We start from the raw sequence: 17,290 nt of genomic DNA on the forward strand, positions 1-17,290 counted from the left end.
ATATTTGAAAGTTTAATTTCATCCTCAAGTGACGAGGGTCGACAATTCGCACTCACCTGTGACACGGACCAGGGGCGGGAGATCGAGATGAACAATTCTGAAACACCCGTAACGTTTTCGTTTTCAAAAACATAATTGATACTTAGGTGAAAAATAATCGATGCAGTCTATTACAAAAACTGTATAATAATCAAATAAAACAATATTATTAAATACCTACATGATATATGCAATAATTCAATTTTTTAAATCTCAAATATAAAAAAAAATTAAAAGAAAAAGAAAAGAGTTGGCACTTAATTAACGAATTAACGACTGGGAAATGTACCTAATTATATATAACGGATGATCTTCTTTTTAAATTTCAGAGGTTTTTTATAATTATTTAAAACAATATATGCTATTTTAAGAAAAATATTGACAAATTTAACATTGACCAATGCTAAACTGGCAGCCCTTAACGCTTAGCGTGATTACTCGCTGGACATGGATTTATTTTAAGCGATGTTATGAATTTACCTTAAAATTAGAGGGTTTTATATTTAGTCTTATGCTATTCTTGTACCTTGGTTAAAGCAATATCGGTACAATATATTGTTTGAGGAGCCGAGATGGCCCAGTGGTTAGAACATGTGAATCTTAAACGAAGATAGTAGTTCCAAACCGAGTAAGCAAAAGAAAAGCACTGTAGTATAAATATAATATATCCATCGCACACTTTCAACTAAACTACGCGTGTTATGTCATGCCGCTTGATGTCCCGTGTTAAGTTTTCGGAAGATCCGGGAACAGTAGAACGGTCTGGAAGAAAGAAAACACATCGCATGTTTCAAGTAGTACCAGACACCTGAGTCCCTGGTACTCAGGTAAAAACCGATTGCGTGCGCTATCGCCTTATTTGCTTAATGCGAAAAGGTTATCGATTAAACATCATTAGCGCCGCATAAAGAGTAGCTACAGTAGCAATAAGCACCCGATGTGATCTTCAAGAACAGTTTCTTGAAAAACACTTTCAACTTGTCGAGAAGGGATTTTGTGTCCCTATCTCTAGAGCCCATTGTGCACCCGTAGCGACCCAGATTACGAACGGGTCGTAATTAACCTATTATTTTAGCATATAGTAAAAGTTACTCTCTGTTTAGTGGACTATAAGTCAACAAAGGTCTCGTTAGTGGTAGATATTTGGACCACTTTTGGTCATTCTCCTTTGACGTTACTTTATTAACACAAAGAAAAAAATTTAAGACTTCAAGAATAAATATGCCTTTAACTTTTTCTCGCAACATATAACTAATCAAACAGTTGTTGTTTATAACCACAATTATTATAAAGAAACTTAAAGTTTTTTTCTATTTTTTGTAGTTTTAGATTTGTTTACACATAAAACTAGTTTTTTTATTTGGCAACATTTTTTTCACAGAGTGACAATACTAAATGCACGTTCAGAAAACAATGTCATCTAATTTGTTTACTAATTTCATTGTCACGTAGTCACTATAAAGTTTTTTGATATATTCTATCTTTATTACAATGACTGTCAACAGAGGCAATATAAATAAGTCAATTTTAAATTTTTTAAGTACGAAACTAACATAGCTCATAAAAGAAAGACCTGATAAAGTTTCCTTCATGTATTGAACTGATATCTGTCAGCTGTACGGAGGGAGGGCTATCAAGCTGTCAGATGGTGAATAGCAAAGCAGAGCGGTAGTGAGAATAATTTTAACAAATATGTGTTTTTATTTCCAATTTCATACGCATAGGTAATCGCTGCGCCTAGCTTTAGCTTTAGGTTAATTACGAACGGGGACCAGGGTCGCTACGGGTGCACAATGGGCTCTAGAGATAGGGACACAAAATCCCTTCACGACAAGTTGAAAGTGTTCTTCAAGAAGGGTGCATCGGGTGCGTATTGCTACTGTGTGTATGCGCGCTATAACCGCAAGCCGGTGACGTAGATTTCGTGATTAACGAGAGTTCCTATTTACGGTCTCAGCGCCCGTTGCGGCTCAAAACGAGCTGGTAGTGACGGCAGAACTGCGGCGAGAATTGGGTCCGGAGACGCCGCTAAACCGCCGCCTCCGTGCTATCAAGGAAGTCGGCGAAAAGATTCTTCACATTCGTGTCCAAGATGTGAGTTATCTTTAATTATGCACATACCCTCATCTTAAACCTACCTATCTTATGCAATAATATTATGCTTTTTCATTATATATATTCCAAGTAAAAACTTTTTACTTGTAAAATATAGTACTATCAATAATAAAAACTCTTTTGCCTTCATTGAATATATAAGTCACATTTGAACTTTTAAGAAAATTAACTAATTTCAATTAAGTAATATCATTTTGTATTGAAATAAATTATAACTTCTTGACAACATAATTATAACTATTGAATTAATACATTCATTTTCAGTAAGGTGTTGTAAAATATATTTTTATTATTTCCAATAAGATATCTTAGTTTTGTTTTTTGCATTTGTTAATTGTAACTTTTTTTTAAAAAGAAGGACATTCTCAATATGTTGGTATATTTTTATGTATATTCTGGTGTGTTTTTTATCATTGTTTACCACATTTTTCGATTTAAATGATTGTTTTTTTTAGAAAGGCTATGTTTGATATTGAAATCCAAGATAAAACTACTAATCTCTTCAATTTGCAAAAGGCATTATAAGACATAAGTGCAAATAAACCCCATCTTTACAGTTCCATGCAGTTATGATGATTATTTGATTTTGATTGTTTTATAAACCCCTTTTAATTAAATATAGTTAAATTAATATTAGTTTAACTTATATTAATTCACTGTTGTAATCTATATTATATGATTTTTACAATTTTGTAGAATACTATGTGTTTTTATTTTTATAGCTGTTTATTCTCTGTGTGCAACTGTGAAGAATTGTAATTTAAATTTATGTAAATTCTTTAGCAATTCACTGGCAAATACAAAACATTGTATAAAGATTTTTTTCACTAATGCTTGTTGATAAAACAAACCGATTCTATGGAATGCACCTTGAAACACATGACAGATATTTTTTTTTTCTATGTACAACTCATCACTCTATAATTATTTCTGAAATAAAAAGTTTGATACATCTTTATTTTAGGGTGGTGTAGAAAAAATTTGGTCTTGTACGAGGGACCTTCTAAAAGACTCAAATGTAGAAGCACGCCATACAGTACTTGGATTACTAAGAAGTATTGCTGAAGGTCAATCAGAACTGCTTATAATGCGCACCATTCTATTCCGGTACCTGCAAGAGACACACCTCAACCATCCACCAGAAGATTATCAGCTCCGTTTTAAATTACTTTACACTTTAACTAACACTGGAAAGGATATTAAATGTCTGGAAGAACAGGTTTGTGTCTGTCCATAAAATATTTCTTTTATTTACATATCACTCACAAAATACTTGTAGCTGTGCAGCATTATATGCAGCTTTTTATATTTATTAACTACACATTCAATATATCAAGAGAATTCTCACTTTTTGTGTGTTTGTCTCAACGAATGAAATAGTATACATCCCTATTATATTTAAAGTCAAGTGTAGGGCTTTGTGTGGGCCAGTCTGGTTGGCTTACAGCCACACAACACTCACCATTTGTTTAGGTGATCACTTACTGTTGTGTGGCCCATGAGTTCATATCACTGAAATAAATGAAAAACAAAATGAAACTATATGTACAATAATATGGTGTGTTTTTCTATATTCCAGATTGGACCATTTCTGATAGAATGGCTGCCCCATATTCAGGCACCGGGGCACATAAAAGACTTTGTCGGTCTCATCACAAATGTTGTAAAATTTAATGCTGTCTACTTAGATGAGGAAATTGTTCATGGGATCGTAAAGTATGTTATTTTCTTACAATAAATCAAGGCTTCCTAACTTTAGAAGCAGTAATTTACAGTTTTTGTATTTATTAATTTATTTTAAATATTTGTAGCAATGCATGTCATCTCTGCGTGTACTCTGCGGACCCAGGAGTAGTCCAAGGGTGCCTGTCGCTTCTGGAAGCGGTGGTATCGTACTCGCTGCTGCCGCGTGCCGCTCTGCGGACCTTCGTGGCCGCACTCTGCAGGACCGTTAACATAGAACATTACTGTCAAAACAGTTGGAAGGTACCAATACCAGCGGGCGTCCTTTGATTCGAAAATATTAAATTAATATCAAATGAAACTACGTGTGGAACATTCTGATCCGCAGCTGATGCGCTACGTGGTGGGTGCGGACATGGGGCACGCGGCGCTGCAGGAGATGGCGGAGCTGGTGCGCGGCGCGGGGGAGGCCGAGGACGCGGAGGAGGGCGCGGGGCTGGCGCGCGGGGCCGTGTTCTACATCAACATGGCGCTGTGGGGGCCGCGCCGCGTGCGCACGCTGCACGTGTCCTTCCTGGCCGTGCTGCCCGCCTTCCTCAAGGTGCCGCCGCGCCGGGCCGCCGGGTCTCTTGTAACCGTAACCGTTTGACTGGACGTGCTCGTGTCGTTGCAGGCGCTGGCGGGGCGGCAGGCGGTCGTCACATACGAAGTGGTGGTGGCGCTGCAGAGCCTGGTGGCGCGCGTGCCACTGGAGGTGGACGAGGTCGCCTGGGATCTCGTCCTCGCCATCATCCGCGCCGTTTTGCAGCAGGACAGTCAGTTTCATGTCTTTTTAACGAATTTTGTGTACTTACGATTCATATAGATATTATTTATGTTATAAAATATATAAAAAATAGGTTTTTAGACACTCGTATACATCTTTATTACATCCAATCGCTGATGTGTCGCGACCGTTTCAGAAAGCTTCGACCCCCCCAACGAGCTAATCCACAGCCGCGTGCACGCGCTGATCACCTCCATCGAGCAGCTGCACGAGGCGGGACAGTTCCTCGGCGACGCGGAGGTGCTGCTCGACCTCGTCGACTTCTGTGGACACGACCGGCCGGTGAGTCCGTGAAGCCTCCTCGGGGGCGATGCGCCGATATCGATTTAACCACACGCCAACCGCAGGAGGCGTCCACCATGCGGCTGCTGACGGAGCGCTGTGCGGCGCTGAGCGGCGCGGACGCGGGCGCGGCGCTGGCGCTGGCGGAGCGCTACGTGCGCCTGGAGCCGCGCCTGCCCGTGCGCCTGCACGCGCTGGCCTGCGTGCTGGCCTACATCAAGCGCAACCGTTGCGGCCACGGCGAGGAGCTGGCGGAGCGTGTGGGCGGGCCGGTGGCGGCGGCCTGCGCGCAGGACGCCGAGCCGGCGCTGCGGGCCGCCGCCGCCCGCGCGCTGCCCGACCTGGCGCGCATGTGCACCTCCGACGTGTGCATCGACCTCATCGACCAGCTCGAGAAGGTGAACCTCGCTGACGCTTCGCTTGTCCGCCATCGAATATCTCGATAATCCGTGCGTCCCTCCCGCTGTCGTAGATTCTGAACCGTCCGTTCGAGATGTACGTGTCGGAGGTGTCGGTCCCGGCGGACGCGGACACGTCGGACCTACGCCTGGCGGCCGTCGGGCTGCTGGAACTGCTGCACGACAAGCTGCTGCGAGCCCCCGCTGCGCACGCCGCGCGCGCCTTCCTCGTGCTGCTCGACCATCTCGACCACCACTACCGCCGACCCACGCTGCTGCATCACCACCCGGACATACGACTCAAGGTGAGTAACGTTCCATCGTTTGTTTCTCCGACGTAAAACGTACGACTCGCAACTGAACATTGAAGTTCCGACTCGACAACGTTTCAGATTTTCGATATGCTGTTCGCGCTCCGGGCGAACGCCTTCAACTGCGTCGGGTTCTGCTACGAGGGCGGCACGGCGGTGTACGGGGCGGCGGCGCTCCGCCTGCGCCCGCTGTGCTCGCCCTTCCTGCTGGCCGAGCCGCCCGCGCCGCGCGGCCACCAGCCCGCCGCCGCCGCGCAGGCCAAGGACTTGCCGCCCGTACGTGAGCCGCCCCCCGCCCCGCCGCCCCGCCGCCCCGCCGCTCCCCACTGCACGCTGGCTGTCCGCAGGGCGCCTGCCTGCTGCCGGTGGGGCGCGCGGCGCGCACGCTGACGGCGGCGCTGACGCGCGAGGCGGAGTGGTCGGTGCTGGCGCACGTGCTGCGCGCGCTGCCGCAGCTGCTGCACGCGCGCGCGCTGGCCGTGGGGCGGCGCGCGCAGGACCTGGACCTGCTGGCGTCCACGCTGTGCTCCATGGTGGCGGAGCGCGGCCCGGCGGGCGGCGGCCGCCTGCTGCTGTCGGAGCTGCACGCCGCGGTGCTGCCGGCGCTGGCGGCGCTGGCGTCGTACCACGCCTACCTGGAGCCGCAGACGCAGCAGCGCATCGTGCGTTGTCTTCTCAAATACGGAATGGGTAACGCACCCTCGCTCTCTCGATCGATATACGATCTCTTGACACTTGAAACATTCTAATGGCAAACGAGTCGATTATGACCCTCGCCTTTCGACACAAATATTTTGGTATCAGAAACCGACAAAAATTAACAAGTAAATTCTTATATAAAAATACGATTTTAACTTCATCGTCTAATACCTACCGATCCGTAACATGATGCATCGTGTTCCAGTGCTCCGCACCCCGCAGCCGTACATCAACGCGCTGACGATCTTCACGCTGGAGACGCGCGACACGATGGTCAAGATGCTGCCAGAGGTGCTTCTCGACCTGTCCAAGATCTCCGACACGAAGGCCATCGCCAGCCCCATGCTAGAGTTCCTTTCCAGTAACGTTCACCTTAACATTATATAAATATATTTAATTTATAATTTACGAGCAGTAGACATCGATCCATTCGCATCGGTATCCTAGATTTAAAAAAATACTCTACATGATAAATTATAAGCTCCTAATATAGATTAATGTTTTTTTTTTAATTATTATTATTTAGATTGCATGACGTGTACACGTGTGATACATTTCCTTTATATAAATTATATATTTCCAACTCCATTATTCACCCCTCCCTCCAGCGCTGACCCGCCTGCCGCGCGTGTTCGCGTCGTTCGTGGAGGACCAATACATGTCGGTGTTCGCGATCCTGCTGCCGTACACCAACCCCTCCCGCTACAACCACTACGTGGTGTCCCTGGCGCACCACGTGATCGCGGCCTGGTTCCTCAAATGCCGACTCTCCTACCGCAGGAACTTCGTGCGGTTCATCATACACGTATGTCGTACATTCAAAGCAAATTACAATTAATTAAATTGAAACCAAACTGAATACAACCAACCCTCAACGAAATATTTCTGTAATTAGTTTCTAGCTATCTCTAGCTAATTCTAGAAAATAATTTTACTTCTTAAAAAACAATATGATTTTAAGAGGGGTCCCTCGACGACCGGTGCGGATATAGAACACAATAGCTAATATTATAAATGCGAAAGTAAGTTTGTTTGTTACGCTTTCGTGTCTTAATTTGCTAACCGAACATTTAAAATTATAATATATAAAATTTTGTATTCAAAATGACAGTGGTGGGTAACCTGACCGGTTATAATGAATGCTCGTGAAAATTTTAAAAAATATCTTAGAAAATGTACTGTATAATATTAATATATAAAACAATGCATAGGGTGTTACAACTATTCGATCCACAGTCACATTGTTATCTGTGCCTTTTGACTGCCTCGTCGGTCTAGTGGCTTCAATTCCAAGGTCGGGCCAATAAAAAGTTAATGGGTTTTTCTGTGAGAAAACTCTCAGTAGCAGCCCGGGATCGGGAAGTTGGAAGTGTGTATACTCCCGCGCCTCGGAAAGCACGTAAAGCCGTTGGTCCTGCGCCTAAACTCTTTCCGGTCGTGTCGGATTGCCGTCCCATCGGATTATGAGTGCTAGAGAATAAAGAGTGCACCTGTGCTTGCGCTCACACTTGTGCACTATAATATGTCCTGCGCAGTTCTCTTGAGGTTCGCCGCCGTGGCCGAAATCGGTCTGGAGGACCTTATTATGATATCCGTCTGAAGTAATCCCCGCGTCGCAGGGCTTGCACAACTACATTATAATGCCGTTCGAGGAGCAGCTGCAGTACAAGTCCAACCACTTCCATCAGAGCGTCAACGAGGACTCGTCCAACAGGCAGAGGAGCTCCAGTCTCGTACGTATCGATTTCATTTTTTGTAATTATTTATTTTAATTTTGCTTTAGCTATCCAGTGTTTCTATTAAGAGAGTAGAATTCATTGTCAATGTTTTCTAAAAATAGTTACACATCGACTTACTTCATATAAGTGTTTGTCTCTCGAACTATTTGTTCGCCGACTCAGGGCTCCAAGGCGGTGTCTCGTGCGCCGCTGTCGGGGGCGCGAGGCGCGGGCGGCGCGGGCGGCGCGGGCGCAGGAGCCAGCGCACCCGCGGCTTTCCACGTGGAGCTCACCGAGACCTGCGTCGACTTGCTTGCCAGATATACCTTCACACCCTGCAGCGTCAAGCCGCAGAGGTAACCGGGACCTTGCTCCCGTAGAGAATGTTTAAATTAACTTAACCTAATGAGGAAAGTATTTTTTTTAAACTTTACAAAATAAACTACTTTATTTTATAAAAAAAAACATTACAAAATGACTAAATGAATGAATCTTGTAAAAATGAAATGTTATAATTACGTAGATACTGTACGTAATTAATGTGTTACCCAGGAGCGACACGGCCGAGTTCCTGTTCAATGGCGGCCAGTCGACCACGTGGCTGGTGGGGCACAAACTGATCACCATCACCACGTCCGGCTGCTTACAGAACTCCATCAAGCAGGGGCTGTGCGAAAGGTGAACTGGCTCGATACAATTGATCAATTAATAAAATAATTATTAAATAAGAGTGTCACGGACGCAGGAGGAGTCGGTTTGAACGGTGCGACTACTGGTGTAAACATTAACAAGCTTACAGCTCGACGATATCGACCCACCCAGGTCGCAACCGTGAGATACGTAACGCAGTAGTGTCGTGTGCGCAGGTGCGCGACGCTGTGCCGCCAGCACGCCGAGGGCGCGCCGGCCCCCCCGGGCCCCCCGGCCGCCCCCCCGCGCGACCCCCCGCCCGACGACGCGCCGCAGGTAGCGCGCTAGCTTACTTAATAAATCGTTATAAGTTTGACAGTTACAAGATCGTTGCTGGACTTTAGTGCCGCTTTTAATACTGTATGCCTTTTTATTGTCTGTATTTTATTTCCATTAGCATATCACTTAAGGTTTCTAGGTGGTTTACGATTTTATTACCTCGCCGGACACCGGCAGACGAGCGGTCTTAATGACCTACTCTAGCGGGTTGTCGGTTAAGACGCCGGTTGGTGTCGTACTGTTTCCTCTTTTGTTTTTTATCTTTATTTACGCTCTCACTATCATAATGTTACCCACAGATAACTATCTCTGACTCGTGTCTATTGTAGCGACACGTAACAGATTTACCGGTTGGATTAATAGATAGTAGTAGTAGCACAAATACTCAGCTCTCAGAAACCCGTAACTTTTTAATGATACCGTTATTTCCTATAGTGACAATGGCAAATTCCCTCGGGGCCCACAGGTATGAAAAATAAGTCACAGTCATTTGCCTTCCACTCGCACTAAAATGACGTCAGCAAATAACCTCATTATACATATTCTTGTTGAAGCTGAAACTTGTTATAGTCGAGGAGCTATTAAATACGCTAAAGTGTAAACATAATGGATGTAAAACATTCATGTTTGTTCCTCGTAAATAAAATCATATTTCTCGTACACAAATCACTCAGTGTCCCATTAGTCTGCGCAGGAACACTCATATTCTGACTGTATTTATATTGTTCAACAAACTCTTTTTATCTAAAAAATCACTTGCAGCAAAGGTGGTGTCTGGTAAGGTACATACAGTCGATTAAATATTCTTCAAATAGAATCACAAATCACACATTATAATTCGAACAAATACAAATGTGTGCGCGTGCTTCAAGTTGCAGGTGAGCGACAACTCCGAGCAGGCCAACCGCCTGCAGGTGCACGCGCACCACGCGCCGGAGGTCAGACGGTACGTGCTGGGACGGTTGGCTTGAGTTAACATTATTGTAAGTCTTGGGCTAAACTAAATTGTTCATATTATTTGAAATAAAATCTCAATAAGCTAGCAATGAATAATCTAAAAGAATATTTATTGGATGTTAAAAGTTACAAAGGTAATTTTAGTCGCTCAATCACTGATATTACAAGTTACTTTCGCCCAACTCCTACTTACATATATGTCGAACGAAGTGATTAAATATAACTTTATTTAAAACAGCCGCGTGGCCTTAGCTTAGCTGCTCTAATACAACTCATCTTGCAGCGACGAGTCAGTAGAGTTATTGGCTATTAACTGTTTTATGTCAAAGCTAAAAGCCTTTCTAAATTAACTCTTATTAATATCTGCAATAAATCTCATAATTAACATGGGTTGCATGTCGCTTTCGACTAATACTTTTGTGTATAATTAATAAAAATGAATTCATAAAATACCAACCTTAAATGTGTTGCGAGTGCGTTGTGTGCGTACGTGCACAGTGTAAGCGTGTGTGTGCGTGTGTGCAGCTACAGCAAGTACTCGCTGCAGCACAGCCGCTCCACGGAGACCTCCTGCTCCTCCCTGTCCATCTCCGAGCTACAGCCGCCCTCCAGCGGACACACCACCAGGTCGGCCGGGCCCACCCCCTCCTACTGCCCCCTCATCTGCTTTCCTTATAGAATATTGAATATTTTAATGTATCTTTCGAAATTATCGGTGACTTTTTTTACAAATTAATAATTTTGAATATACTAGTTTTCCTCAATCCTCTAATGCTGTTAGTTGGAGCCTCACGTGCTACTATTTCTTTCTCGCTTCTTATACAAAACTGCACGCCTTAATCTTGTGGCTTTCTCGCATCACCCGAAAGGTGTTTTTGTTACGCGGCCAAAATAATCATACAAGTGCCGAGGAGTCGGCGCGGGGCGGCGCCCGAATGTGTTTCGCTTCACTCGGCTACATAACAAAACTTTGCTACTCAATTTTTTCGACGGCGAGTAATTCTTTTAGTTTTGCTTATCGCCAATTTCCAACACAACCTCGACGCTCACATTTCGCACACGCTCTGCTCGCAGGCAAAACTCGGCGGAGAACAAGGCGAGCGACCCCGGGGCCGACGCCCTCGACCAGTTCTCGACGCGCTTCGAGAAGCTCGCCAAGGAGGTGGTGAGTGCGCGGCGGGCGGGCGGGCCGGGCGGGGCGCGCGTGCGGGCGGGCAGTGACGGGCGGGCTGCGCAGGAGCGGGCGGGCGAGTGGCGGCGCGCGGGCGCGCTGGCGGCGGCGCGCGCGTGTCCGTGCTGGTGCGCGCGCTGGGCCGAGCTGCACGTGCGCTCGCCCACCGGCGACGTGTCGTGGCTGCTGCGCATGCAGAACCGGGTGAGCGGCGCGCCTCCGCGGCCCGCAGCGCGTGAGCCCCTTGTAACCCTCCGCCGCCCGCAGATCAGCTCGTGGCAGCTGCAGGAGTGGCCGCTGCAGGACGTGCTGGCGCTGCTGTCGCCGCCGCTCAGCGACCCCTCCAGTGGCCTGGGGGACTCCAGGCCCGACCTCGTACGTACCCGGCGTCTCTTCTCCCCGCGGTTCCTAGATCCTTGTACCGTTCCTTCGGTTATATTGTTATCGCTTCTACCTTCTCGTTTTCCTATATCTATTAATTTTAGAATAACCTTTTGATTCAAAAGCGACATTCGTGAGTACAAATATCACAGTATTGATTGCTTGTAATTATAAAACGTTCTCCCCTCTCAATTCTGGACCGTTGTGTACGTCCCCAGAGCTCGGAAGGTTCGCCTCGCTCGTCCAGGTCGACTTCGCAGCGCTCGCACGGGCCAGATCTGCACAAATCCAGGTCAGCATATTCGATACTCGATACTTCTGTAGACAGAATTGTTGACCGTAAATTACTATTTCATATATACTACATACATGGTCATAGTATCTTTTAGATATTCCTCCGAACCCGCGCCGACTCCCACTAACGTGCCTCGCCCGCCCCCAGCTCGGACTCCGTGGTGGGCAGCGACAAGCGCACGAGCCAGGCCGCGACCGCCACCACCCGCATGAGCACGCAGCCCATCAACATCCCCGGCTCGCCGCAGCGGCAGAGCTCGTCCAGCACGACGGACGACGACGACATGCTGCTCATCGTGCCCGAGGTACGGCCCGGCCCGGCCCGGCCCGGCCGGCGAGGGCCCGGCGCTCTCTCACGCGCGCTGTGTGTGCAGGGCAAGTCGCGGCACCCCGTGCGGCGCTCCAACTCGTCCCCCGAGATGTCGTCGTCGTGGAAGGCGGCGGTGCGCGGGCCCGACGCCGACGAGCTGGTGCTGCTGCCGGCCGAGCCCGCGTGAGTGCCGCGGGCGCCTCGGCGACCCAGTCATACGGTCAGTGGCGCTCTTGGTGGCACGGTTCTGACTCGTCACGTCCGCCTCCACCGGCAGGGCCCCGATGACGATGCACGCGAGCAAGAAGGTGGGCAAGAAGAGCGACATGCGCGTGTCGTGCGAGGCCATCCCCGAGGAGATGTGCGGGACCTCCCCGCAGCCGCACCCCGCGCCGCACGCGCACCTCCTGACGTACAACTCCGACCCAGGTGAGCGCATACCCGCACTCGTCTTGTTATGTACAGGCCGATTTTTACTTTTTCAAGTTACTGAGGCTATTTAAGTAAATAACCCAAATTCGATTTTTGTAATGTTTATAAAAAAAACCACTAACGTAGCATACGTCATCTACATAAAGACAATAGTGTTTCAAATAGGAACGACGGGGTCCGAGACGGAAGCGGAGACGAAGGCCGAGACAAACAGCGTGACCGCCACCGCGACGCACCACCAGCTACAGAAGGTACCACCGACCTACAAAACTCTAAACACTTTTTCTTAGATGTCTATATCAGGCCAGTGTAACTACAGACACACGGGACATAATATCTTCGTCTACCCAAGGTTGGTGGCGCGTTGGCGATGTAAGGAATGTTTAATACTTCTTACATCGCCAATGTCTATGGACGGCGGTGACCACTTAACATCAAGTGGCCCATTTTCCTGTCCGCCTACAACATATAATCTATAACATAAAAAAGGCATTACGAGGCTTTTAAATACACTTAAAAAGCTATTCAGTCAATCTATTTCAGACTAGTTGTCTCGATCCATTAGTACTCAAACAACAATTTAAAATTCCAATAGTTCTATATAATATTAATTCAGTGAGATATAAGAGTTCCACCGCGTACACTGAACATAATCTGTTTCCAGACGAGCAGCGACAGTCGCGTGACTCTGGGCCACGAGGCGGGCGGCGCGACCGCGGCGGGCGCGGAGGCGGACGCGGGCGCGGACGAGCTGCCGCCGCTCGCGCGCTCCAAGCGCTCCAACACCATCTCCGTCATGAGCCCCACGCGTAGGAACCGGTCAGCGACAGGCGCTCCGCGTGCCATATCAGCCCGATGAATCACTTTTGCATTTACAATCTCAACGAATAACAATCAAATTTAAAGTGCTATTTATAAGTAAACCTTGAATATTATAGAATCGATTCAACAGCTCATGTAAACGTGTCGCGAAGTGGTAACAGTTGTTTAAAACTAAAAAATAACACTAATGATTGAACGCTTCGCAGGGAGCTGAACCGCAACCCCCCGAGCACGGGAGGGGGTGCGGGCGGCGCGGGTGGCGGCGTGTCTCCGTCCTTCGTGTTCCTGCAGCTGTACCACAACATGAGCACCTACCCCATCTCGCCCACCGTGCCCGGTAGCCGCCTCGTCCGCCGTCTGTGCGTTTGTGGTCGAGAGCGATACTCACGCTCCGGTTGTCCGCAGGGGAGACGCCGACGGCTCTGAACCCGCTGATGGGTCGCCCGCTGAAGGTGTCCGGCGTGCAGCACGAGCGTACCATTAAGAACCTCGACCTCGTGCCACCACTGGAGACCTACAAGGTACGGACTCGACTGACCCTCTGAACGACGCGTGGCACGCACCCACCCACATTTATCAATAAAACTCCATACATTACAGTGTATGTAAGCGGATAGAGTACGCCGGTAATCGAACCGAAGTGTCCAATTTCCAGGTGGGCGTGCTGTACGTGGGCCCGGGACAGCAGGACGACGAGGTGGCGATATTGAAAAATGAATATGGCAGTGTGAGGTGAGGCCATTGACGAATTAAATTAAATACATATGAACCGTAGTATACAGCCCAGTAGAAGACTCGGTCTATGAATTATTAACATTTCTTATACTTCGTCTTTTCTGGTTCCTGCAGTCCGCCACTTGACCGATGTCGCTGCGACGTGCGTCTAGTTCGTTTTGTTTTAGTCAATTAATATTTTTTCAATATACTCATAGATATATGGAGTTCCTGAGGCTGCTGGGCACGCTGGTGCCGCTGGAGGGAGCCGAGGAGCCCAACCTATTCCTCAATCTGGAAAAGGGCGGCAAGGACGGGCACTACACCTACGTCTGGAACGACGACATCATGCAGGTGCTGTTCCACGTGGCCACCGCCATGCCCAACTCGCCGCGCGACCCCAGCTGCAACGAGAAGCGCAAGTACATCGGAAACGACTTCGTGTCCATCGTCTACAACGACTCCGGCCACGACTTCAACATTCACACGATCAAGGTACGCGTACCGGCACGCGACCGGGTGCAGCTCGAGTGCCACCCTTACGAGACTCACAGCGCGACACGTCCGCTCCGCAGGGACAGTTCAACCTCTGCATCGTGGTGGTGGAGCCGCTCGAGCACGGCATGAACCGGGTCACGCTCAAGAGCAAGGACGAGCGCCTGCGCGGCAAGTTCCTCGCGCACGTCGAGCCGCACTGCGTGTCCGACGCCAACGTGGCGCTGCTCGCCCGCCAGCACGCGCTGCACGCCGCGGTACGCACGGCCCGCCCCGCCCCCGCCCCGCACCCCCGCACCCCGCCCGCTCTGACCGGCCCGTGTCCGCAGCTGGCGTCGCAGATCTCGCAGTCGCTGAAGCTGGGCGGCGCGGCGTACGCGTCCAACTCGCTGGAGCGCCTGCGCCTCATCAAGCGCCTGCGCGCGCGCGCCGAGGACGAGCGCCGCGCCGCCGCCGCGCGCGCGCCCGCGCCCTACGCCGCGCCGCCCGACGCGCAGCGCCGCGTCGCCATCGACGACTTCGACGACTACGCCTAGGCGCCGCCGCCGCGCGCTACGCCGCGCCGCCCGACGCGCAACGCCGCGTCGTCTCGTCCCGCGGACACGCGTTCGGGTCTCGCTCTGCGCCGCCTGTGACCGACCGCTGCGTCCGCGACTTAGCCGTTGCGAGATATTATCCGTTCGATCCTTTGCGTCGGAAACGGTTCTTACTACGAGTTCTGTCGTCGACGGGCGCTCCGTGGGAGCCACGAAGGGCAGCTCGAATGCCGTCCTCGTTTCGCTTTCAGTAACGAGACGCATGTCCGATAACGACGCGTGTGTGCGCGCGTGCGCGTGTGCTTAAACTCTGCACATTTGTACTTGATCCGCTTAAAAGTATCGACGTTGCATCGTTTGAGTGTTCCTTAAATGTTAGCATTATATATTTGGTATTCATATTTAAATGTACAAAACCGAACGCAATGCGATTCTCCACCTTGGTATTGTGTTAGCGCGCCGACGATTCGGTTAAATAAAAACATCAATTACATAATATGAAAACTTCCGAACCGCTCCAACGATATACGGCGTGTAATAAAAACATTCGGTTCAGACAAGGTTCCTGTTATTTCTGTAAATACATTCGATAGAATTGACCGCTTGCCGCAACACTCGCCGTTATATCAGTATGTAGACGACACGATCGACACGATCGAATGTGATCGAATGTGATCGAACGTACTCGGACGGACGCTGGTCTGAGATTAAGTCGAGTGTTTCATTGCGAATACAGATAATGTGTGGCGAATGGGGTTCATAGTGTTAGGATTGTGAAATATTCATCGGCTTAAATATAATATTGAATTACATCGATTTGTTGACTTTCTAAATTGTTTTCATACAGATTATATAAGTACTGCTGATAATATGCGTCATCGTGTTCAGCTTAAATAAGTCGCTGGCAGATATCTTCAACGGAACTTTTGTACGTGATAAAGAACTAACTACTTGCCCACAAAGATTTTGCTAAGTGATTATATATTTTATATCGGAAATCTCGAAGATATCTCTCTGTAGACAATCGATGCTCAACGACCGACCCCAGCTCGCCACCTCTACCTGCGTCGTTTGTATTGTAAGTGGATAAATGTTGTGACCGATGCAGTAATATGTATTCTCAATGAGATACTCCGTTAGGAACTGTACATGTCGATAATAACACAAAACTATATATTATAAAAGTTCACATAAGTCAGTTTTTACATTTTGTGAGATGTGATAATAGTGTAGCGATTAAATACAGTATCTTAATACGATAATGCTATTGACGCTGGAGTTTTTCTACTACGCTTCGCTTCGAGACGATCTGACCGGAGCCTGGATTGCGATCCCTGCGATTCATCCTCAACTATGTTTTGCACAACTTTCAATCATTTTGAAATCTGGCCCTGCCCTTAACTGAAATGAGTCAATGTCATATAATCGATGAATATATACGAATACTCTGTTTATTGGAGTGTGTGATGTCTGTAAGCGACACTTGAGTACGATTTAAATATTTCCATTTAACTGACCCCCGGCCGATTAGTCACTCGTTGGAAGTGCTGTCTCGCTCGGTTAAATTGCAAACGATTGTCGCGTTTTACAGAAACAGGTCACGTGATCAAATGTAGAAAACGACCAAGCGGCGACCGGCGACCCGGAGCTTAACATGCACTGGCAACTAAACTACTTACAAGTGAATCTATGAAGTATTCGATTCTATTCTGTCGGAGATTACGTTTTGTTTCGTACATAGGTTTGGATATTTATAATCGGTTGGTCAGACCGGCGCGGAAGCACGTCACACGTCAGCGGTCAGACACGCGTGATGCGCATTCGGAGCTCGCCGGTCGCGACCATCTCGGCAGTTTGAGGCATTTCTTGTTGAAATATTTTATGTAGCAATTTATTTCCTGACGAAAGATTTTGTAATCGAATAAATGATGGCTATTTTTTCACATGTTTCATTTTTATTCCTTTACTATACAATAAATCGAAAGAGGGTTTTTTTTCGTGATTAACTGACACATCCGCCTATGAATTAAAAACAAAATATTTGACAGTTATCTAGTTTTATTGGTTAATTTTAAAGGTAGATAATAAAATAAACTTCGTGTAGTAAGACTACTGAGTGGCAATGATCTTGAAACTAT

The 17,290-nt window shown here is 47.8% G+C and overlaps 2 protein-coding genes across 8 annotated transcripts in view; one reads left to right on the forward strand and one right to left on the reverse strand.

Moving 5' to 3' along the window:
- LOC126770466 (beta-1,4-N-acetylgalactosaminyltransferase bre-4-like) overlaps positions 1-17,290 on the reverse strand; it is a 266,346-nt gene that overhangs the window by 187,525 nt on the left and 61,531 nt on the right. The gene's annotated exons all lie outside the window — the stretch shown is intronic.
- On the forward strand, positions 1,548-17,092 carry LOC126770461 (tuberin). Of its 7 annotated transcripts, none has more exons than XM_050489843.1 (35): positions 1,548-1,905; positions 1,997-2,133; positions 3,119-3,373; positions 3,734-3,870; positions 3,966-4,140; positions 4,226-4,438; positions 4,511-4,652; positions 4,800-4,945; positions 5,011-5,343; positions 5,418-5,648; positions 5,736-5,930; positions 6,002-6,344; positions 6,559-6,714; positions 6,962-7,158; positions 7,973-8,086; positions 8,255-8,427; positions 8,624-8,749; positions 8,938-9,037; positions 9,913-9,986; positions 10,523-10,624; positions 11,072-11,162; positions 11,235-11,372; positions 11,436-11,543; positions 11,768-11,841; positions 11,992-12,148; positions 12,218-12,336; positions 12,431-12,582; positions 12,739-12,836; positions 13,250-13,404; positions 13,614-13,744; positions 13,813-13,928; positions 14,063-14,139; positions 14,340-14,616; positions 14,697-14,873; positions 14,946-17,092. In XM_050489843.1, exons 1-35 carry the CDS (start codon positions 1,833-1,835, stop codon positions 15,150-15,152), a joined length of 5,499 nt encoding a protein of 1,832 aa, XP_050345800.1. In that variant the 5' UTR covers positions 1,548-1,832; the 3' UTR covers positions 15,153-17,092. The 7 variants fall into 7 exon arrangements, with proteins under 7 accessions (XP_050345800.1, XP_050345801.1, XP_050345797.1 ...); XM_050489844.1 differs by having other exon boundaries at positions 12,751-12,836; XM_050489840.1 differs by having other exon boundaries at positions 11,235-11,543.

This window comes from Nymphalis io, chromosome 9, assembly GCF_905147045.1.
Source record: "Nymphalis io chromosome 9, ilAglIoxx1.1, whole genome shotgun sequence".
Taxonomy (NCBI): domain Eukaryota; kingdom Metazoa; phylum Arthropoda; class Insecta; order Lepidoptera; family Nymphalidae; genus Nymphalis; species Nymphalis io.

Excerpts from the sequence above, each read along its gene's own strand:
- LOC126770461 (XM_050489840.1), top strand. The coding sequence starts at position 1,833 with ATGGGCTCTAGAGATAGGGACACAAAATCCCTTCACGACAAGTTGAAA. Across the intron at positions 3,374-3,733 it reads TTAAATGTCTGGAAGAACAG|ATTGGACCATTTCTGATAGA; the intron begins GTTTGTGTCTGT and ends TCTATATTCCAG. Across the intron at positions 13,929-14,062 it reads CACCACTGGAGACCTACAAG|GTGGGCGTGCTGTACGTGGG; the intron begins GTACGGACTCGA and ends TCCAATTTCCAG.